Raw genomic sequence first — 24,573 nt, forward strand, 5'->3', positions numbered from 1 at the left:
ATATCGATATAACGAGACTTTTACTGTATGTATATATATATATATATATATATATATATATATATATATATATATATATATATATATATATATATATATATATATATATATATATATATACTTGTTGTACTTATGTGCAGTTGAATGTAACTTAACTAAATTAGTGGACCAACTTTACAGAGATGGGATGTGCTTATGGGTTGCACGCACATGCGCACGCACACAGACACACACACACACACACACACACACACACACACACAGTAGACATTGTTCTTTTACAAGGAACAAAATCAAAGCAAGATAAAGTAAAGGAAACTTTATTTACATTAAAAGGGAAATCTACATGACTCAGGCCAAATGAAAATTGAACACATTTTTAAAATCATTATTTTGATATGAACTAAATTGATATTACAACAAAATGCATTTACCAGTGAGAGTTCTCAGTTGATCCGAGATTCTCAGCAGCAGCAAAATGAGCGAAACAAACATGCGGAGGGTTGTATTAAAGAACAAAAACTCCCGAGTTGCAATCTTGAAAAAGGTGCACAGTACACCACTTTTGATTTTGGGCCTTACTCTTGTAGACTTTTAGCAAGACTTCGTGGAAAGATAACAAGAAATGAGCTGATAAACGAGAAAGCCTAAATCAGTCAGTCAGGCCCAGATTTTCCTTGAACTTCATTACATATGAATGTCGTAGCATAGTTACCAACATGCAAACATACTTTCAGCTTTCAACTTCTTTGAATTCTTTGAATGTATGCATTCAGAATGCACCCCCACCCTCCGCCGAACAAACACACCAAAAACAATCCAAAGACTAAGAAGATGCATGGCCATGCAAGCTTTTCGAGAGCATCGCTGTGATTCACTAACACATAATAATGGAATGTTTTACACAAATTAATTGACAAACTCAACTCATGGGCGAACGCTGTTGCCGATAATCACTTACATAACATATATTGACGCAGTCTGTCTTTGTCCCAGAATAAGGAACTAAGCCAGGACAACATTTTAACGGTCTTACCGGTGAATAAATGCTAGTTTATTGCTAACGCTGTAGTGCCATCAGTTATTGGACATGATCTGAAGAAGAATGTCTTCCTCCACCTTCGCCACTGATGCATAATTAAAAAGAATGGCACAACCCATTTTAACGATCCATTATCACACCTTGATACAGGAAGGCATTCAAGGGGTGGGGGTGTAGAACTAGATATGTGAACCCCAGATAACATTTAGAAAATAGGGATACAGTATGTCAGAGAATTTAGTGTCCAACCATTGATTTGAGACAAACAAATCTTATGATTTCTTCCATTTTTATGTTTTTTTTTTTTTTTACCAATTAACGTTGCAAGAATCTGTTGGAGTGATTCTCAAATTGTGTAAACGCAATCCTCCCACCACAAAAAAAGGAGGGGTAGCACAACTGTAACACCTCCAACGACCAATTTTACAGGATTGTTAGAGACAATAATTTCAGTTCAAGAATGTCTGGCAATAAATGATTGCATCTGAATGACTCCTAAATCGGCATATGGAGAAATGAAATGCGGTCTAAATTGCTGCAGGAAAAGTGTGGCGTTTTGAGAGGAAAAACTTTGTCCAACCTCTGCTGGTGGCCCAAATGGGAGAAGAGAGGCACGTGCCCAGCTGCATCAGCCTAGAATCCAGTGGACTGGATGCTGGGGATTGGGTAGAATTTGGAAATGCGAGTCTGTGCGGAGGGGTTAAGGCACTCAGACTCTCCGCTCATCTTAAAAAACATTTCCTGTTCCTGCAACTTCCTGGCAAACTCTTCTTCCAGGGCCTGTAGGACGCAAGAGGAAAAACAACGATGTACAGTCTTTCTTCTGCATTTTCCTTGGCGGCAATTACTACGATTCATCATTTTACCACAATGAAATTCATACTTGTCCATTTCACGCTCACAGTATAAATATTAGCGTGGCATAGTAAGTCTAATATTTATAACCCGAACATCAGAATTTCTTTGCATGTACATTTTTGTACTTTCTCCTCCCTGCCATTCTTTGGATTTTGTTTGTTCTTTCTTACCGTGTCTTCTTCTTTTCCTTTGGGCTTTTGCCTTCCAGGGGCCACCACAGCAAATCAGTGTCCTCCATCTTTAGAGGTTTTAATAATGTTTGTGTATATGTCTAAATATTGCATATACGTATATTGAATCGGGGAAGCAGCTGGGAAATGATTTGTTTTTGTTGTTGAAGTCAAATGATGATCAGGGGCAAGCGTCACCTTCTTTCTGGGCCGTAGCTTCTCTCTCCATTCTTTCAGCTCCACTATATGCTCCTCATCCAGCTCCTTCAGCTTTTGCGTCTCGTGTTCGATCAGCAGATGGCACTTTTCATTCTGTGAACATAGAACGCGTCGTCAATGTATAATGGTGTCAACATTTGCATGTTGAAAACCGAGAAGAAAAAAAAACAAACAAAACATGTACAATCCGTACTTGCAACTGCTGAAGCTCTCGGATGTTGGCGTCACATTGCAGCTGTAAATCTCGCATCTGGTTTTCATGTTTCTGATGCTGGTGGAGTCGCTCGTTCTTTTGTCTCTTTTCTTCTTGAACTGCAAACTAAAAAAGTGACACTACAATTTAATATTTCATAATATGAGGGTTTTATTTCACAGCTGCTTGATTTCATTGCTTTCTTGAACTGTTTGATTGTACAAATCCTCGAGTCTCCCAAGGGCCAACCCACTCATCAAGTCCAAAATGAAGCAACCTGACTGTTACGTGGCAAGTAGGGCGCATTTTAAAAGCAACAGAGTGCCTCCACCCTGGGGCATGAACAGCCCGGCAGGGCCAACAGAGACAGTCAGCTACTTTCAAGATATATATGGCTTGGTCTGAAAGAGGATCGAGAACATAATACGGCATGCCCAGTGGCTATGATCCATTTGCTAGCATGACCAACGCCATGTGGTGAACAAAGGTCCGCTGAGAAAAAAATTGTTGGATACATAGATTAGCGTGAGCTAATAGCCTTTTCTTTGTATCCTTGAGAGATCACATACAGCAGGGGTGTTAAGGCTCATTTAGTAGAAAATTATGTTTTATGGGGACCTGGGAACAGATTATTCTAATTTTAATGGTTTTCGATGGGAAATTAACGTTTGGAATACACACTTTTCGCCTTACACACACTTTCTTGGAATCAATTAAGTTTGTAAGCCAATGTATCACTGTACATCCCAGATGAGCGAGTCAAGCCTTGACCAGCCAACTTTGTTTTTGGGAGTCACTATCATTGTCACGATTTGCAAGGCGGTGATGGCGGTTGCGGATCCCAAAAAGCAGGCAGGAGGTTGTGTTTGACAAATTGTATTAAAATAAAGTCAACGGGAACAAAATGTAAAACGTGAAAATCATTTGAACAGAAAAATACAAAGTATCAAAGGAAAACCAAGAGTAAAAGTCCGCCAAGGTTAAACAAACACATGCACAGCACACAATTGCATACAATTGCACACAAAGCATACAACAATGACCCGACAGCGAATGGTCGTGCCGGGAGTCCTTTTAAGTGTCACTGATTGGGAACGACCAGCACCTGCGAGGCAGCAGGCAGGGCTGACATAGCTACCCGTTGGTCACCAATCCAAACGTGGCAGTCCGCCACTGATCGGTACGACCAGCACCTGTGCAGGTGCAGGCGGGGCCGACAGCGCCACCCGCCGGCCGCCAACCAGATCATGACAATCATCGTGTTTGGTGAAAATTGTTGTTACCTGTTTAACTTTTTCTCTCTCCTGCTCCAGGGTGAGAGCAGCTGCGGAAATGCGAAGACTTTTCTTGAACATGGCCATCCGCGTCTTCGCCTCACTGCGCTGTATCTTTGGCAGTCTGGCTCTTTCCTGAGTCTGCTTGTTCTTCATCTCTTCGATCAGTCGCTGGTTGTAACGTTGCATTTGCTCCATTTCCTGCAGGGGAAGAAATCATGTGGTGTCAGGCTTGGCTGTAGAATAAACATGAAGCCATGACTTTGAGTGGGACAACGAGGCACACTTTTTCATGTCTTTTCAGCAGCTGGTGGCGCTGCATGAAGTATTGGTCTTTCAGCTGCTGCTTGAACAGCTGGTGTTTCTCCTGCAGATGACGCTCTTCCAGCTCCCACATGGCAGCCTCCCGTGCTGCATGCAGACAGACAAAAAAGTGCAATTGTTGGAGTAAAAAGAATGCAGGGCGGGTAGAGAGCAAAATCTTATCTGATTTCAGACATCATGCAGTGGAGCAGCGAGAGTGAATGGCGTGAAAGTTTAGAGGTTCACTCAGCTGCCTTTCGCACAGCTATCCGGGGCTCATTTCCTAGTCAACACGCTGTTCACAATTGCCCAATGAATGATTGACGATCAGTCCAAAACCGCACCTCTTACATTAAGTCAACCGGGAAAGATTCCGGCTTCCCCGTCGCTTGCACAGAATAAATGGATGATGGTGCCTGCCTTGTGTGCGGAAGATTTGGCACTCTGAAGTCACCTTTGCTCCCTGGGAAAGCAGCATGTAGAAGCTCTTATCCTCTATGCGTCTATCGGATTGGATTGCATTTGCCTTTATTAGTCTCGCAGTGGAGAAATTGACATTTCACAGCAGCAATATGATGAAAGGAATGAAAGTAGAAAAACAAAATACAGGAGCTGCTGGAAAGGCAGCCACTCTTGCGGCGCCTTCTTGATGTCAAAAGAACAAAAATAAACGAAATAACAAATAATATGACAACACAAAGAAACACAGTCATTCCTTCTTAAGCACTTTCTGTACCCTCTTTGTTACATGAAGCAGTTCTAGATGAAAGAGGAGAGGATCAAAGCGTCTTTGCACCAGTGGATCAGGGACATCATGGTGGAATGTGCACGTCGACTACAAGGAAACACGCAGCTGTAGCATCCATTGACGAAAAGAGATTGTCTCACATCTCCTGTTCCACATAAATCTGCTTCAATTCCAAGCCGTGACAGTTCCACATCCGCATCGACGCTCTGCGCTGATGCTCCTTTCTTCTGATCGCGGGCTCCTCAAGCCATGCATCTCTATTCCCGTGATTTGGTTCAGCAGGGATTTCTCTGAAGTGTTTTTTGTGTGCGCACCAAGTCACAGGCGTACTTAATATGTAATAAGATGCTGTTCACTCAATCAAAGAGTGAGGAAGGAAGGTGGTGAGAGTGGGTTGTCCTCCGCAATGGAGAGGGGGATTACTGCTGATCTAACTTGAAGCAAAAGTCACAGTGAGTGCCGGAGGGGAGCTTCTGCAGGTTTTATTCTTTACTTTGACCTCAATTGTTAACATGCAGTAATTATGACGTCAATAAGGAAGTGCTGATGGATTTTGCTTATTAATTTGGGAAAAAAATGACACTGGTAGTTAGAAAATTAATTCATGTCATCTTTTCCTGGATGAAACTATGGGAGGAAGGGGTGAACACAATCGTATTTCTCCTTGAGTCTGGCAAACTGGAACACCCCACAAGCAGATAAGTGACACTTTCATTACCTCTTAGCAGCTGCTGCTTGTGGTTGAGACAGTCCCTCTCAATGGTAGCCAGTTCATGTTTGTGCTGCTGGATAATTTTCTTCAGAGCGCTGTCAAGATCTTGCTGCTGCTTCTGAAGAAACTCTTGCTCCTATAAGGAGAGATAAAATTAACTAAATGTTGTTCGTGACGCTGCCACGTGTTGAATGTAAGTAACCCTTGGGGTGAAAATGCCATCCATTTTTGGAGAGATACCCATGAAAGGGGAAAACGGAACCGAGATGTAAAAGTAAAGCGAGATGCGAATGAGACAGATAGATAAGGTAGATAAGGAGACTTGGTGGTGGAATGGGGAGGTGCAGGAGTGTATACAGAGAAAGTGTATACAAAGAAAGAGGTTAGCAAAGAAGAAGTGGGACACTGAGAGGACGGACGAATGTAGACAGCAGTACAAGGAGATGCAGCGCACGGTTAAAGTAAAGGTGGCAAAGGCCAAACAAGAGGCCTATGATGACTTGTATGCTCGGCTGGACAGCAAGGAAGGTGAGACTGATCTTTACAGGCTGGCGAGACAGAGAGACAAAGATGGTAAGGACCTGCAGCAGGTTGGGGTGATTAAGGATAGAGATGGCAATGTATTAACAGGTGCCAGTAGTGTGATGGCAAGATGGAAAGAGTACTTTGAAGAATTGATGAATGAGGAAAATGAGAAGGAACAAAGAGTAGAAGACGTTACTGTTGTGGACCAAGACGTAGCAAGCATTAGCAAGGATGAAGTGAGGAGGGCGTTGTCGAGGATGAAGGGGGGAAAGACACTCGGGCCTGATGATTTACCAATCGAGGTATGTGTTTGCTTTAAGAATGCTGATAGACAAGTACAGAGAAGGTCAGAAGGAATTGCATTGTGTCTTTGTAGATCTGGAGAAAGCGTAGGACAGGGTGCCCAGAGAAGAGCTGTGGTACTGCATGTGGAAGTCTGGAGTGACGGAAAAGTATGTCAGAGCGGTGGAAGACATGTATCATGACTGTAAGACAGTTGTGAGGTGCGCTGTCGGTGTGACTGAGGAATTCAAGGTGGAGGTGGGACTCCACCAGGGGTCAGCTCTGAGCCCCTTCTTGTTTGTTATGGTGATGGACAGGCTGACAGACGATGTTAGACAAGAATCTCCTTGGACCATGATGTTTGCAGATGACATTGTGATCTGTAGCGAGAACGGGAAGGAGGTGGCGGGGAAACTAGAGCTGTGGAGATATGCCCTGGAAAGGAGAGGAATGAAGATCAGTCGCAGCAAGACGGAATATATGTGTGTGAATGAGAGTGATCCAAGTGCAAGAGTGATGCTACAGGGAGAAGAGATAAAGAAGTTGGAGGATTTTAAGTACTTGGGGTCAACTGTCCAGAGCAATGGAGAGTTTGGAAAAGAGGTGAGGAGGCGTGTCCAGGCAGGCTGGAACGGCTGGAAAAAAATGTCAGGTGTGATGTGTGCTAGAAGGGTTTCAGCTAGGATGAAAGGAAAAGTGTATAAAACAGTGGTGAGACCAGCCATGATGTTTGGACTGGAGACAGTGCCACTGAAGAAAAGACAGGAAGCAGAGCTGAAGATGTTGAGGTTTTCTTTGGGAGTGACCAGGTTTGATAGGATCAGGAATGGGTACATTAGAGGGACAACTCATATTAGAGGCTTTGGAGAGAAAGTCAGAGAGGCCAGACTGAGATGGTTTGGACATGTCCTGAGGAGAGAGAGCGACTATATCGGGAGAAGGATGCTGAGCCTTGAACTGCCATGCAGGAGACCGAGAGGAAGACCCAAGAGGAGCTTTATGGATGTGGTCCAAGAGGACATGAAGGTAGCTGGTGTGAGAGAAGAGGATGAACAAAACCGGGATAGATGGAGGACATTGATTCGCTGTGGCGACCCCTGATGGGAAAAGTCGAAAGGAAAAGAAGAAGTCGTCTTATTGTGTTTCAAGTTGTGAAAAATGGGGCAGGCAACTTTATGGCCAGCAGGCAACTTTTAAGAGTTGTCTGCCCGAGTGTCCGCTAACTTTTTGTCATGCGTTTCAGACACTGCTAAGGGGCTTGTGAAAAACGATGGGTAAAGCATGGCAAGGGTGAAATTTGATTTACCGCTAATCTGATAGTGTCATTATACAGCAAAATTCAGTTGTACAATCAAGTCATTTGCCGCAAACACAATGTTTATGTCGCAAAACACAAATATTTACACGACGAGGAGCTCAAGTACAGTATATGATAGTCGTGCTTGTGCCAGATTCTAACGTGGAGTCCCCCCTTCCCACACACACGCCGACCGAGACTCCGCGGAAGGCGCGTGATTGGAACACGGCCCATACCCCCGCCCCCCTGAAATTTTCTCAATGGATTTGCACTTTTCTCGAGAATGGTCATTTTGGTCTGAAAAAGTCGGAAATCTGCCGTCTCCCTGGATAATAGAGGGCTGGATTCATGGCCATTTAAATCTTTTGACACTGTCTGATTTAATTCCTGGTTCACAATTAACTTGTTTTATTTATTTATTTTAACTTTATTTTGAGCTTTGGTCAATATTTGAATAATTGTGATCCTAACAGGACACCAAGTGATGTGGTGGAGTGATTTAACACCTGCATATCATGGCTTGGATATGTCCAATAATTACACTCAAGGACTTCAGACATGACCCGGATAAGACACCGACCTCCTTTTTCCGGTTTTTCAGCACATTCTGATACTTGGACAACTCTTTGTCTTGCTCTGATTTGATGCGTTTGGCCTCATCCCTCAGTCGGTTGGTGTGTTCCTGTTCCAACCTCTCGATGGTCTGCTTCTGCTGTCGCTCTAGGTTCTCCACCTCTTGGTCATACTGACGCTTTTTACTCTGGAAGAACACAAAACTTGGTGTGAAAAATGGGGGGAAAAAAATCGAATCAAATGAACGAAGCATGCAAAATACGGTGGCTTACAGTGTATGCTCAGCATGGTACAGGTCAACCACATTACGGTCGGATTTGGGGAGACGGCGGTTCAGTGTATTAGTGCGTGTTTTTAAATAAAAACAACGCGGTTTTAATCTCTTCAAATCACAACTTTATTTTAATCAAATCAAGTTGATGTTATTTAAGTAAGGGTAGGTAATGTGTGCAAATTTCCCTTAAAAATCATGATTGCAATATTATGTTTTTCTTCGCAAGACTATTTCCAATGCCTTTTTTTAGTAAATGGTTCATTCATCTTTATTCAGATTTTCACAAATACTAATTGCCAAAAGCATAGTTAAGAAGGAAGAAGGCAACAAGCGCGACTTCTAAGTATATAGCCCTTTGTCTATGTGAGCCGACAAATTATTGAATGAAGTGTCTTCATAACTTTTGTTTTTCATTTATTGTTTTATAATGCAGTTTGTATTTATGTCAAGCAATAACCCCTGCATTTATAGACTTTTGTCGTGCTTTATGTTTAGCTATCTAGCTAGCTATCTAATGGCAATCTAAAAGCTATCTATTGGCTGTCTAGCTGGCTGGCTCGCTATCTAGCTAGCTCTCTATTAGCTATCTAGCTAGCTATATAATAACTATATATTAGCTGTTTATTAGCGAGCTAGCCAGCTTTCTAGCGACAGTATTTGAGTTACGTCCGGGTTGAGTGAATGCTGGCACGTGTGGCTTCCGCTGCTCACCCACAGAAAAACTTATCCTGTGACCTTGAGTTTTAAAAAGGCGCTTATGGTAATATTATTATTATTATTATTATTATTATATTACAGCCATACTACCCTGAGAACGCCCGATCTCGTCTGATCTCGGAAGCGAATCAGGGTCGGGCCTGGTTAGTACTTGGATGGGAATCCCAGGTGCTGTACATTGGCAGTGGGTAGGTCCTATAGACCTACACGGGTATAAAGACGACCCCGCCATCCACGAGTCTCCGGAGCCTCTAAGGCGGTCTGGTGGCGAACTCCGCTACCTTTCCGGCAGTTCCTACGACCATACTGACCCCAAATTGTCTCAGCTCAGCTGTTCCTTTGGTCCAGTCAGCGTGGTGGAGAGGGCGAGCGAGCTGCATAGGCGACAACCTGCTCTCCATAATACACCGCCCAGGCACACTGTCCACCGATAGGACAGTCATCCATGGTCAGCCATGACCGATGGAGGCCGACAATTATTATTATTATTATTACTGTATCATGATGATGATGATTATTATTATCATGCGAAATCCTGGGGGAGCTACTTATGGATCAACATTCGGATTTCTTGGACGCAGTATTGTAAAAGGTTCTGTCAAGTGCTTTGTTCCAGTTGGAGCAGTTGTATTGTATTGTATTGTATTGTATCAGGGATGCATCGGGGAATTTAAAAAAAGAGAGTTTGAAAAGGGGGCCAAATTCTAAAATTGCTGGGGCCCGATTTAACCAGATTACAAAATGGTTTGAACTGAACCAAAATACATTCATTGGAGCGTGATTTTTCTAAATTGCAAATGAAAAACCATTATTTGAGTCTAGTCAATTTTTTTCTAATCTATCAACAAAACTATTCAAATTAAACATTTATTCATGCATAAAATAAACATTTTCAATTTTCTTTAGCTACTACAAAATCAATCCTGTGTTATTGTACGGTATTACAGAGAAGATAAAGAGAACAGACTTCTTGCTTTCCAATGTGCTGCAACAGCTGTGAAATCATTCCAATTATCCACTAAATTCGAATCATTAACAACAGTTTGCTGCAACAAATTGTCACTATTGTCCGCAGACTTATTCAATTGTTTCTTAAAAAAACAAGAATGTTTGTTTGCCGCTGTTATTAATCTCTTTTAGTTTAACTCCTGTCTTAACGCGTCATATTGCACCCATCCGCCATGTTGGATATAAATAATGCAATGCACAATGGGTATATGAATATTCGATTATCCCTTTCAGCAGTTTCCGGAGATATCCTCTACCACGACTTTAGAACGCACCAAAACACATGCAAGGTGATTATGGTTCGTGTCAGTCAGGCAAGATGGCAGACGACGAAAGTTAAAACCTCTGAAGGAAAACTAACAATTTTCAATTGCTGTGTCACGAAATGTGTTTCTTTAGCTATTATAACAGTCATGTGTCATACGTGGCGCAAATCATGTAGCAACATGCGCTAATCCTAATAGACTTGCATGGGTGCTGGCAGAGTGGAGTTACAAAGTTACGCCAGTGGCTGTCAAAATGCGTAAATGGCATAAGGGCGCGGCCCAGATGCATCCCTGTTGTATTCCCTTTAGTGTAACTCCATCGAGTGGACCCATAACGCAACCATAGCCACTATTATAGCTTCTAAAGTATTCTATTCGATGTGACTTATCATGCAGTGTGACCTATTTATGAAAACAGTTTGAAAAGAGGCCATTCATTGAAGGTACGCCCGATAAAGCGGAATATACGATTGTAAAATACACACAAATGTGTGGCATTGCAAGCATGTGAATGATAAATGGCAATACAGCGGGTAAATAAATATTGGAGTAACTAACCGCGGTCTCCTGTTCGAACCGGCGATAAATATGCTCTTTCTGTTGGTGTAGCTTATTGCTGAGTTGCTGCTGGGCCCGCTGCTCTTCCTTCTGCAGGAGACGCAACTCCCTTAGTTCCTGGCGCCTGGAAAAGTCCAGGAAGAAGGGAGAGAAGTGAGGGAGATACAAGATTTTACTCTTGTTTGGTTCAGGATGGAAGGCTATATGCTTTCTGTGAAGCACATTTTACTTTTCCAGGATGTGAATATGAGAACAAGGCAGGTTTGTACCTCAGGAATCTCATTTCCTCATTCTTTGTATCATTGTCAGTAATGATCTTTGACGTAGTCACGCTAACTTCCACGCCATCCACAATGAATTTGCGGGTCTTTTTCAATGTCTTCTTCTGCCGCTTTGTCTCCTGGGAAATCATGACGGGAAAAGTTACGACTTCATTCATCATTGGCAACGTAGCGGCACTTTTTGATCATTCAATAGTCTTAAGAAATAACCCATGTGCGTATATGTGCTGTGTGGTACCTGGACGGACGCTGAAGCAGGGTCTTTTGTTTTGGACAGGAAGCTTGAGATAGAAAGATTCAGCTCCAGGCTGCTATTATCCGCAGCTGAGCTCCTCCCGGAGTCTGAACCGTCGTCTTTAGCCTTGTCTAGATGAATCTTCTCATCTTCTGTATTCAGTTTCACTTTAGGCTTCTCATTATCTTGATCCTTTGAAAAAGAGTCATACGGACTTGGTAACGTCACCTGAACATGTTTGTGTGGGTCTTCTTGTGTGATTGATTCCTCTGCAGCAATCATTCTTTTTTCTGGAGAAGTTGCATCTTTTGAAATCTCTGTCGGAGGGTCTGAATTGGCCGGCACTTTGGCTCTGTCCTCTTCCTTTTCGTTTTCAGAAGCTATTGCCAGCTGATCCATTTCATTTGCAGGTGGGACTGACAAGGCCCTGGCAGAGCCAACCTCTTTCGGCATGTGTTGCTTTCCACCAACATTAACGAGAGTCTTTTCTGCATGCTCTGCGACTGCTGGAACAGTGGACACTTCCACAAAGCTGGTGACATGGTTCGCTACAGGGATCGCATTGGGTGCAGCGATTGACAATCGTGGTTCACCCTTTTCAGGGACGGATTCCAAAATGGTGGGAGAGAGTGGAGTCTTCTCCTCCTCAGAGCTTGCAACACTGACATCGGACGGAGCACGTTTATGGCCCTGCAGCGGAGGCAGATTGATAGAGACAGTAGATTGTTTTCAAAGTGTTGAAGGGAACAGCAACTTGCGCTTATTTTGGGAGCCACAAGACATGAAATATTTTGGTGTAACGATCATGCAGGAGGACAAATTCCCTTTGGAGCAAATTGGCCTTGGCGATACTGCAAATGTGCGCCTTGCAGCTCGTAATTGTGAAGAAAAAAAACAACCTCAACAAAAATAATTGCAGTTGAAAGGTTTACATACCATATTTGGTTCAATCTCTTCATCTTCCTCCTCCTCTTTGTGCTCTTCGATCTCCTCAGTTACCTCAGCTTTGGCTTCAGCTATTATTTCTCTCAGAGGCTTGCTGCCTGTCACACTGGACACAAATGAATGCTACATAAAAGACAGAAAAACATCAAAGAAATTAATGTCAAAGAAAAACACCTTGGCAAAGCTATCTACTATGAATTTCTATACTCTTTCATGCAGATGTTTTTTTTTTAATTTAACAGTATAGGTATGATTGTCCAGTAGTTGCAGTATTGTAGATGGCATTATGTGCACTGTAAAGTGTGGTGAACAGTGTCCTTGGTGGAGTCAAGTTAGCTACAAGGCGGGAGTAAGATTCTTGAAACCAGTCGCTGTGGTGCAGTGCTGCACATAGTGTATCATATCTTTGACAGTGTCAGTCAAAAGAGAGCTTTACTTTGCAAAAGCTAACTTTTCTCAGTGTTTTTTAAAACTGGAGACACATTAAATACTTGGTTTATCGTAGAATACATTGTGCATTGCTGGTAGTACATGACAAATTCAAAGTATGATACCAGAATATCTGCCTTCATTTTTGCCATTATTCTTGTCTTGATTCATCCCGCAATGACCTGACAGATGTAGTTTTTGATAAAACATTTTTCTGGTGTATAAGGTGCACCCAAAAGCCTTAATTTCTTAAAAAGACTACCCTGCACCTTATGATCCAGTACACCTTATATGTGAAGTAATATTGAGCCACAACAGGTGGTGCAACTACTATCAGCAGCCACTGACTCAATTTCCCCCTCGAGAACAAATAGTGTGCGGTCCATGCTGGGATATATAAAACACAACCCCAGCCTCTGCTGCAGCACTTTATAATGTGGTGTGACTCATTCATGGACATTTTTTAAATTTAATTCATTCATTGGGAGTGCGCCTTACAGTCCGGTGCGCCTTATACACTGGAAAATACAGGACAAAATAATAGTGCCATACAAACATGAGTCTAAATGTTTTGCACGCCTTTCGTTTTAGTGCTCACAAATGTGTTTATAACCAGTATATGGAGCTACAGAATCGATGAGACAGATTCTGTTTTTTGAAAAGCCGTCCAGCCTTCCCCTTAAGTGCCAGAATGGTTGAAGTCTGTCTTGTGTCAGTATACTTGAATGTTTCCTGATTTGCTTGCATTTCTCTGTAGGCATGGACAGCAGCCATAACCTGGCAAATATTGTTAACCAACGGTAAAAGAAAAGCACTCTATCTGGATGTCTGCTCAAACACAAAAGAAGAAGTGGCTTTCGAGCTACTTCCACGGACTGTACTTGAACATAGGCAGGTAAACAGACAGCCCCTCTGACTTTTTGCTTTTAATTGAATTGCATGCTGTCGGCCATAGAGTAGAATTGCCTCTGTCATATTTCAATGGTTTTGGGAGACAACAATGACACACATTGCTAGCCTTCCCAAATGACATACATATACAGAAATACATTGAATAGAAATAAATGTGTTTTAAAATGTTTTTGTATTGATGTCCAAAAATATTGAAATATGAAAAAAACAATGTTATACAGTGGCAAACAAGAATGTTGATGTGCAAGGATGGCCATGTATTTTCTGAGTTTTTACTGGGAGGAGGGGAAGGAAGAAAGTACTGAGAGCGTTCATAATGGGGGCACCTGCAAAAGTTGTGCTGCACACCACCGGTTGTCCACATTTTTATCCAGACATCGTTTTAAGAAATCATTGAATTCTGGGGACCTGAAAGGATCAAGTGAGAATAAGACAATTATTAGTCTCATTAAAAGTTCAATTGGAAAAAAAATATGGAAACCCAATAACAATTACAGTACAACACCACTTCGGTGACATTCTCAGTGTGCGGGTACGTGTGTGTGTGTATATATATATAAATATATATATATATATATATATATATATATATATATATATATATATATATATATATATATATATAAAATAGTACTGCTTATTACGATACTATTTCTATGAACGCAAGGAGAAAATTTACATGCCGCAGGATCGGATATATCGGTAGTCCGGTTATATCGATATTTTTTCCGACTCCAGAGAATAGCTCAGTTGATAAGGCATCGGTTTAGCAAACGGGAGACGAGGGTTTCAATCCCGTTTGGGGCAGAGAAAAATGAGCACAAAACATCATCATCACCACACTGGAAGACCAGAGATTGGGATGAATGAAATGCTAAGCGAAGCAGCAACTGACCTGAGAAATAAGATCATGGCAAGAATGAAAACTGGGCAACCAAGAAACCGATTACAACGGCGATGTGAAGTACCACCTGAAAGTCTCATGGAAATTGTGAATGCAGCACTGAGAGTGATCCCGACCGGAACGATCACATAAACCAATGAGCTGATATACACCTCAGCATCAGTGATCCTAGAGATGCTTGGCTACAAGAGCAACCATGAGAGCCATGAGATTCGTTACCCACCATGGAAAAGACGGTTGGAAGCTAAGATCAAGGCGGCTCGGAAAGATGTGAGTCAATTGACGGAGACACAGAGAGGTGTGAATAAAAGGCCAATATCCATGAGCATACCTGAAGCACTTGAAACTGCCAAAAAGGCTCCAGGCCTTGGCCAGTTGCCTAAAGAGTTACACGAAAGAGAATGAGGCCAGAAAAATAAACAGGCTGTTCGCAACACAACCTGCGAAAGTGCACGCTCAGTGGCAGGGTTCTAACAGCAGGGCAGACTCTCCAAGGCTGGAAAGTGAAAGATACTGGAAAGGCACATAACAGCAGTGCACAAGGTGACTCTGAAAGACGAGCACAGCAACCTCACCAGTTACCATCACAGCGGCAGATATACAAGGAAGAGTCTCAGGTATGAAAAACTGGACGGCACCAGGCCCGGATATGGTCCACACCTACTGGCTAAAGAAACTCACAGCTCTCCACGAGCGCCTAGCAGCACAAATGAACCAGCTGCTGATGGATGGGACTCACCCAGGATGGCTAATCGAAGGGCGAACAATCCTGATCATGAAGGAGTCCTCAAAAAATGGTGCTGTTCCTTCCAACTATCGGCCAATAACCTGTCTCTCCACAACATGGAAGCTCATGTCAAGCATCATTGCGGCTAAGATAAGTGGACACATGGATCAATACATGAGCAAAGCACAGAAAGGCCTTGGTAGAGATACTAGAGGTGCCAAACATCAGCTGCTGGTTGACAGAACAGTCGCACAAGACTGCAGGTCCCGACATACCGACCTGGATGTCATTCCGGCTGGACAAATGCTCCCTTGCTTAATTTATTGTGAATATCCCTTGCTGATGATTTTGCTCCAGTTGTCGTTTGTCCATACACTGTTCGGCATTTGTTGCACAATGCAATGTTTGCGTTGTGTCGCCTGCCACAAGCCACGTGAGCTCGTCTTTCCACGATGTTTTTAATGTACGTTTACGTTTTGTAGCGTCATACATTTTGTTCGTTTTTTTAGAATCTTCTGGGGCTGAGGTTCTGTGCGTCTACTTTGGAAAATGATATGCAAATGCACGACCTTATAACGCGCGGGAAAGTCCGGAAGCGCGAAGCAAGCTTTTGATTGGCTGCCGTGCAGAGTATGCAAATTGTCAAACGAACCAAAATTTCCAAATCAAACAAAGATTTGGAAATCGGAATAATTTATTCAAATTTCAAAATCTTCTTTATTTTTATTTTTTTCAAATCAAACGTTTGCTTTATTGAATAAAGCAAATGTTTGATCTGAAAAAAAAATCTCGTTGGCCACCCGGGCGGAGACGTTTTCTAAGTTGTACGCCCGACATCAAAGTTTCATGCCCCGGGCGTCTGGGCAGACATTATTTCAGACACTGCATATATATGTGTGTGTGTGTATATATATATATATATATACAGTAAAGTCTCGTTATATCGATATTCAAAGGAGTCCGAAAAACTATCGATATAACCGGGACTATCGATATATCCGACCCTGCGCGCATGTAATTTTCTCCGTGCGTGCATAGAAATAGTATCGATATAACCGGGACTATCGATATATCCGATATCGATATAACGAGACTTTACTGTATATATATATATATACACAGTAAAGTCTCGTTATATCGATATAACCGGGACTATCGATATATCCGACCCTGCGCGCATGTAATTTTCTCCTTGCGGTCATAGAAATAGTATCGTAATAAGCGGTACTATCGATATAACCGATATCGATATAACCGATATCGATATAACGAGACTGTATATGTTACTTCCGGGTTGAGTGAACGCTGGTGCGTGTGGCTGCCGCTGCTCACCCGCAGAAAAAATATCCTGTGACTGTAAAGTGTCCTTGAGAGTTTTGTAAGGCGCTTATAATTGAAATGTATTATTATTATGCACTGCATTCGTACTGTAGATCAGCTACGACATCGGTTTGCCTATGCTCTGGCCTTTGAAAACATTTAATCAGGCCCTAAGTCTTTACATGAGGTTTTTATGTCGTGTCTCACCAACGTGATGGTTGCATTAGTGTAGGAGGGTCTGACTTGGCAATTTTCAGAAGCACTCTCATGGGGTTCATCTCGTGATTGGGTGGCTCAATCTGTGCCAGCTCAATCAGGGTGACCCCGAGGGACCAGATATCGGCTTTGTAGTCGTATGGACGATCCTTAGATGTCTCGCACATGACCACTTCAGGGGCCATCCTGCAATGGAACGAGTAGCATTGAGAAATGAAATATTTGGAGTAACACACAAGATTGCTACTCAGAATATTGCAGAACTGTACAAAAAAATAATTCAGGGATTGCTGTTCTCAATTTACACTGACCAATATGGGGTTCCAATGAATGAGTCTCTCCTTTGAAGAGTTTTCGTGTTTCGAGCAGAAACACCAAAGTCAGCTGGAATACAAGTAATTAAAAATATAAATCAAAACTGATCAGAGCCACAGGAAAACAAAATTAATCACACCAATCAGAATGCAGTCACAGAAACCAAAGGAAATTGCAAAATGAAACATTTACTTTTGCCAGCACACACACATGTTCAGTCATCATCCACCAACAGTGACTGAGAAGGTACAGCTGAAATTCTGTTTTGAGGGGTTACAATGAACAAAAGGGTTTACCCTACTGTCATTATTTGATACCTTTAAGTTGACAATCTTATGACAACATTATCTCGTTTGCATAACCTAGTTAACTCATCAAGTTTGAATTGGTCAAAGAAAATACACTTGCTGAATAAATATTACAATGAGTTTATTGAATGTCCAACAAGAGAGTTGATTTTTATTTCCGAGGTAGTTTCTGAAATGTACTGTTCACATCTGACTTTTCCATTATATCCCAATGAACTTTTAGTCTTCTTAGATTTTAATGCGGTATTTTTAAGAGTAAAAGCTTGGCCAAAACAAACATGCGGATCAAACCTCTCAAGATGGAGGACACTGATTTGCTGTGGCGACCCCTTGAAGGGAAAAGCCCAAAGGAAAAGAAGAAGGCGATTTTTAAGAGTAGGATACAAATAATTAATACAATCATCTGGTAACAATTGTATTTCAAAAAACAATGACTTTCGTCATGCATACAACTCGTCAAAAGACCATAAGAGTAAAATGACCCAGCAGAAGTCATGTGAATACGTACTTAATCGTCATAATAGATAAGAACCATACGTCACTCGGTACAATCCAGAATATGTGCACAGTGGTATCATTGTGCATTATTGAGCCATTTCCAGAATGTTAATCTCGTACACTGTGAAAAATACCTGGAGATGATTGCCAAGCGCACATAAAACAAGCAGATTGCTAGACTACTGAAGTATCAATTCGGAATTTTTATCCGAAAAAAAAAAAATACACTGACAATATAGAATTATTGACATGTTACATGCATCAATCTCTGTGTCTTTTGCAAAAATGATTGATGAAACCACGCTCCTTGACAACATGAGAAGATTTCACTGCAGCGTACCCAATTTAACATCACCGTCTAAAGTAAGAAGGATGTTGCCAGCCTTCAGGTCTCTGTGGATGATTTTAATGTCGTGGAGGTAGACGAGGGCCTGGAGAGTCTGCCGGCACACCACCTTAATCTGTGGTTCCGTCAGGGGTCTCTCCAGTTCTGCGAGTGTGAAATACACAAACGCACGTGCACCCACACGCACGCACGCACACGCACACACACAGAGCAACATTTAGACAAATAAAGGGTGCAACAAATGCTGATGAGTGGAACAAGTGGACGGACTCACCTAACATGACCGCATCGACAGCCCCGCCTGCACAAAACTCAATGAGAATCTATCAGCATCGTTGGAGGGGGAAAAAAGATCATTTCTTTTTCAAAACTCATCAATGACTTGTTATCATTGCCATAAACGAAAGCTGAGTTGTTCCAATTTTCAAACAAGCAATGTGAAGTTGAACATTGATGTTATGAATCCCGTAGTGGTCAGATCCTGCCAGATGAAACAAGAGCTCTTCCAGTTCAGATGTATGGCTCTGCATGTCTTGCAACTCATTGCAACACATTTGAAGGTAACGCCGGATCTAATTAGCCATCATGTAAACTATGGTTTTATCTGGAAGAATCTCAGCATAAATGTTGCCGACAAGATGACCAAGCAACGAAGGACTCTGAGCTCTTAAAAGCCATTCAGAATGTTTCAATAGGGCTTTTGTCATAAGAGGATTGACCCCGCTGGTGCTACATTGTGGAAAGAGTTTCACGCAGCTACGAGGTAGACTGCTTATGATAGGCCTTCGGCCTCCGACTGCAAATAGGATTACAGTCTCTCTGGATACAGGCCCTAAACTAGTGGGAATGTAGTGAAGTGGAGATTCTGGACCATATTTTCTGTTTGGCATAAACAAAGCTAGTCGTTCTGCATGTTCATACGCTCACCTCCTAAATATTGGGAACACTTCACACACATCAGATGACAACTGAATTTTCATGCATGCGCAAACAATGGGGGTAAGTGGGAAGCTAGTCGGCAAAGTCCTTCTGATTTCAAGGTAGGGTAGGGATGCCCAATACGAGAGCCAGCGGACTGGTCCCAAGTCGAACGCGAAGGATGCCAGGAGAAAATAGTTGTGAACACACTTATATTGTTTTGAAAACTGCATGTTCTCATACGCCTTTGTATGCCTGCCAAAATTGCTTGCTAGTCCGGGGCTGAGGAAAAGGAGGAGGAATGACTCTTCTCCTGCGTGGACAGGCTGGCCACCTGTCTTAGCAAGAGTGGGTCTCTAAAATGGGGATTTCCTCAATATCGGTTAGAGTCTGCTGTGAACTGTGCACGAATGTCCAGCTCTTCGGTTTTCCCGATTACTCGACCGGGGTGTTTCGCCGGCTCTCCGCCCTCTGTCAACGGTAAGGTAGACTATTCTGGATCTGAACTGTTCAGCTGTCGCTCATCTTAGCAAGCAGATGCGAACGTGTGCATGGTAGGATTCCCGCAATTTGCGCTTATATTCTTGCAATTCTGGTGGATCGCGGGAGGTTAATCGCAATACAGTAAAGTCTCGTTATATCGATATCGGTTATAGCGATAGAACTGCTTATTACGATACTATTTTCATTTCCCTGCAAATTTCTAATCTTTTATGATATAATTAGTTCCGGTTAGTACAATATTATTATATTATATTATATTATATTATATTATATTATATTATATTATTACGATAATCTGGTTACTACGATACCCTTTTTATCCCCCGCGAGCCAATTTGGTCTGCTTATATCGATACAAAAGCAGCTTAAAGTTATTTGCTTAAGGATTTCAATACCACTATTAACGAAATCTGTAAACGGCGTATTGTTTGATTTTCGGCTAACACCGTTGGTCACGTGATATATATATATATATCGGTAGAGGGAGAGAGAGACAGAGAGAGAGATAGACACACACACAACTAATTACCCTGATCATTGTGATTCAATAATGTAATTTGAGTACATTTGTGTGTCATATATTTAAGATTTGGCATTTATTAGTGGCTGATGAGACACATTTCAGGTATCCCTGTACTGTATGTGTTTTGGTTGTAATAAAATTAAGCACATACGATAATCACTTCATAATTCTATTAACTTTCACCAAAGGGTAGCAATATTATATATAGACTAGTTAAAAAAAAGAAAGATCAATTTTGACAGGGATATAATAAACCTGTATGAAGAAGACGAAGAAGATAATAAACTTGTATGATGATTTACAGCTAAAAGCTATTTAATTGACCTTGTGGACTTTGGCTGTGACTTTTGATAAGCATGCAGCATATCGTATAAGAGATTGAATGAAATTGTTATTGCCTCGGCTAGTGTTATGTGTTGCTTTCTCATTGGAATTCACTGTTAACGCTCAGCGTGAAGTTACTCACCCAGAGTTTGCTCTCAAAATAGAAAGCATCAAGCAGCTTCACGATATTTTGGTGATCACATGAGGCCAGGATGTCAATCTCGACCATGTAGTCCTCCAACTCTTCTTCAGTCTTTGTGTCAATCACCTTGGCCGCAGCGAGGACACCTGTCTGTTTGTTCTGAGCCTTTAACATGAAAATGGATTGTTATGCAAATTTGGTAAAATCCTGTTGTATTCATCTGTTGGTGCTGGGCTCAAACGGGTGTCAATTTGGAGTGTCCAATCAGCCTGCCCAGCATATTTTAGCTATGTGTGCCTTATTCACCGGAAAATACTGTAATAACCGTGATGACTGCTGTGAAATGTAAATGTCTCCACTGCGAGACTAATAAAGGCAAATCCAAACCCAATGACAAAGGACAACTAATACAGAGAAAAAAATTACTGTAGTGCGAGTGAATCAAATTAATTGCACTTCAGTAAATAGCCAAATTAAATGCCCCAAAAAGGAGTGTTTTCATTCGTAACTATATACACACACATTACATATACGGTCAGGAAATCTTTGAATTAAATGGATGATTCTTTTACAAATCAAGAGAAAAATCTCAGAATTCTTCAGAAAAAAAATGGCCATTTTCTTCCCTTTAGCAAGGTGTGCTTGATAAGAAATCGCAGGCATTGTACAAAACTATGCAGTACGTTGACACCGGCGCTGCAGAGGAACATGTATCGGTACTGCATTTTGATTCAGCCATCCATCCATTTTCCGTAGCGCTTATTCCTCATTAGGGTCGCGGGGGTGCTGGAGCCAATCCCAACTGTCTTCGGGCACGAGGCGGGGGACACCCTAAATTGGTTGCCAGCCAATCGCAGGGCACACAAAGACATACAACAGTCACTCTCACACTCACACCTCGGGACAATTTGGAGTGGTCAATCTGCCTGCCATGCATGTTTTTGGAGTGTGGGAGGAAACCGGAGGACCCGGAGAAAACCCACGCGGGTCCGGGTAGAACATGCAAACTCCACACAGGGAGGCTGGAGCAGGACGCGAACCGGCGGCCTCTGCACTGTGAAGCCGGTGTGCTAACCACTGGACTACCGGGCCGCCGCATTTTGATTCGTTCTTCCATTTTCAACCATTTATTCTATTTCTGATAGAAGAAGAGGAGGAGCATATCCCAGGACTGGCTGACTTGTAGGTGAAAGGTAGCTCGTGCATTTGAATCGAAATGAAACCAATCAAGTAGAAGGAGACCTCAACTTACGAACACCTTATCTTACGAACTTTTCGTCTTACGAATGTCAAATTTATGAAAATTAAACCTTATAATTAGCACTATTTTCATAATACGCACCCACCTCGGCTGGAACACCAAAGCAAACGACCTCCGGATCTGGCGGAGTGATCTTCGGCGGAAGCACACGACCGAACAGCGCTCCAGCCGGCGCTACTTTCCACACCCCCTCTCTATGAATTCACACGTCCATCGCCTCCGAGGAGCTTTTTGCAGATAATTTTACTATGATGGGACCGGAAAATAAACACCACAGGCCCGTGTTCAGCCTCAGTTCAAATGTGGTGCGTTACTATGAATAAATTGAAGAAACTACCAGCCGTACACGTCTACTCTCCTCTGTTTATTTGTCATCCAAGATTTGGGGTGCGTTCAGGTTCGAGAATAGCGCACGACTTCTTATGACTCTAGGCTGTTTGGAAAGCATTGTCTAACTGAATGAGCAGGGACAAACACTTGCCAACGTTTCTGTGTTGCTACAGTTGAACGCACCCCCTGGCAAGATGCGATAGAAGTGATTGTGATTGGCTAAAGGGTAGAGTCATGTGTCATGGTAAGCCAATCAGAGCTAGTGTTTTCACACACACCGGAACAGCGTGTCAATCGTCACATGCGAGTTGACAGCTGGGGCGGGGCCGCCGCTCGCGACACTTCAATTTCATTTCATTTCAACGAGTCACTGTCACCTCCCCAGTGACATGATTACAACGAAAGATCATCGCTGTGTCTTGTGCTGGCAAATCCAACAGTTTGCTTTGCACGAGGTGACTGTTAGACGCGATCGCGTAAGTTTGTTGCTTTCCGGTTTACGATCGCGAGTGTGCCATTTTATTCGCCCCACCCGCCTTCTTTTGTCGTGTTTTTTTCCGCGTCCGTGGAATCATCGGACTCGCGCCTTTTGTTGTAATAAAATCTCTGCCAGCACCTGCGGGACTCGAAGTGAATGCACATTGAGGAGCTTGTTGCTGACCATAATGAGGTCAACACAGAGACTTTGATTTGCCTTCAAGAGGACAAGCATAACCAGGCCATTCAGCAGTTGATGTGCGGGCTTTTATTGAAAAGTTCCACCCAGAAAAGGCTATGAGAATCATCAACATGCTGAATGACAATGTGATGCCTCAGTTTCGTAAGACCTTACAAGTCAGAAAGCAACAGGTGTCAATTACAATGACCATCACAAATGTAAATAAAGTGACTTTATTATACAGTGCAGTGTATTTCTTTCATTACAATACAATAGCACATTTATTATACATAGGATAAAGTAGGTTGTGTGTAGTTTTAAGGCTTATTTAGTTGAAAAGTATATTTTATGGAAACCCGGGAACGGATTATTCCCATTTGAATGGTTTCCTATGGGATTTTTTTTTTTGATACACACTTTTCGCCTTACACACTCTGTCTGGGAACCAATTAAATTCTAATTTGAGGTCTCACTGTAGAATGAGAAGGTCGTCGCCAGTCAGATTTGACACACTTGAATCACAAGGTCGGAAGTGTTTTTATGGGTTGTGGGTGGGTCAAAGTAAAATGGTAAAAACAACAATCTGAGCAGACGTTGCTGGCGCTTGGTGCAAGTCGCCTCCGGGTGCAATGACACAAACTCGTCCACATTTCAAAAGTACAGTTTGGCGTTACATACCTTGAACACTTTTCCAAAGGCTCCATCTCCCAATTCACCTATAATGGTCCATATTTCCTCCGGGTTTTCATCTCTTCGGACGTGCTCATATTGTTTCTTCTTCTTCTCAGATCCCAGTTTAAATATTTTACGCAAGTTAAAGAATGACATATTTAACCATCGGTAATTCACTGGGAACTTGCTTGAACGAATCGAAATGTGAATGTCTTTTGTTGCACCGTGTAGTATAGAGCGGAGAAGGGTCGTCAATGCGAGCGTCACCGCAGTTTTGAGGACGGTCCAAAACCTAGCTTAGCCTCTGACACTCGACAAACCCGTTCAGAAAACTATGTGCTATTTTGTACATCGTGGGTCATTTTGTCATCCAAACGGCGTAGATATTCCTGGACTCGTACTGGCGTCAGAAATCAAAACAAGCCCATTCAATTGCTGCAAAGCAGCACGTCGATCTTGTACATATTCTAGTCTCAACAACCAATGGCTCCGTGGGTTTCCTCCTTCAAACAAAATATGAACCAAGTAAAGCAAAGGGAATGTCTTTCCAAGTAGTTCCTCGGGGTAAATGTGTCAAAATGTCAACAATAAATCCGTTCATTTCACATCTACGCGGACACTTGAACATGAGCCAAAACACACATCCTCCCGAGAAAGTGATTTGCTCATCTAGCGGATTTAGTATCGATGCGCGTCCCCGGGTGCGCGCGACGTCGCCTTTCATTGACTTTTTAGTTTTTGTTGCTGCCCTCTTCTACAAACGAGAGCCAACAAAACAGGACGTTT

General features: G+C 42.3%; 1 protein-coding gene across 1 annotated transcript; it reads right to left on the bottom strand.

Moving 5' to 3' along the window:
- Window positions 1-1,329: 1,329 nt before the first annotated feature.
- Window positions 1,330-24,552, bottom strand: LOC148892027 (STE20-like serine/threonine-protein kinase). The gene is made up of 18 exons (XM_089007217.1): window positions 23,794-24,552; window positions 20,867-21,031; window positions 18,730-18,778; window positions 18,450-18,599; window positions 17,300-17,372; window positions 16,980-17,174; window positions 14,148-14,229; window positions 12,472-12,603; window positions 11,539-12,225; window positions 11,289-11,419; window positions 11,020-11,143; window positions 8,204-8,383; window positions 5,526-5,655; window positions 4,043-4,167; window positions 3,766-3,957; window positions 2,483-2,608; window positions 2,269-2,382; window positions 1,330-1,822 (listed from the first exon to the last, which is right to left on the bottom strand). Exons 1-18 carry the CDS (start codon window positions 23,941-23,943, stop codon window positions 1,676-1,678), a joined length of 2,952 nt encoding a protein of 983 aa, XP_088863343.1. The 5' UTR covers window positions 23,944-24,552; the 3' UTR covers window positions 1,330-1,675.
- Window positions 24,553-24,573: the final 21 nt, after the last annotated feature.

Source organism: Hippocampus bargibanti, linkage group LG10 (assembly GCF_051943395.1).
Source record: "Hippocampus bargibanti isolate YZ-2025 linkage group LG10, ASM5194339v1, whole genome shotgun sequence".
NCBI classification, from domain to species: domain Eukaryota; kingdom Metazoa; phylum Chordata; class Actinopteri; order Syngnathiformes; family Syngnathidae; genus Hippocampus; species Hippocampus bargibanti.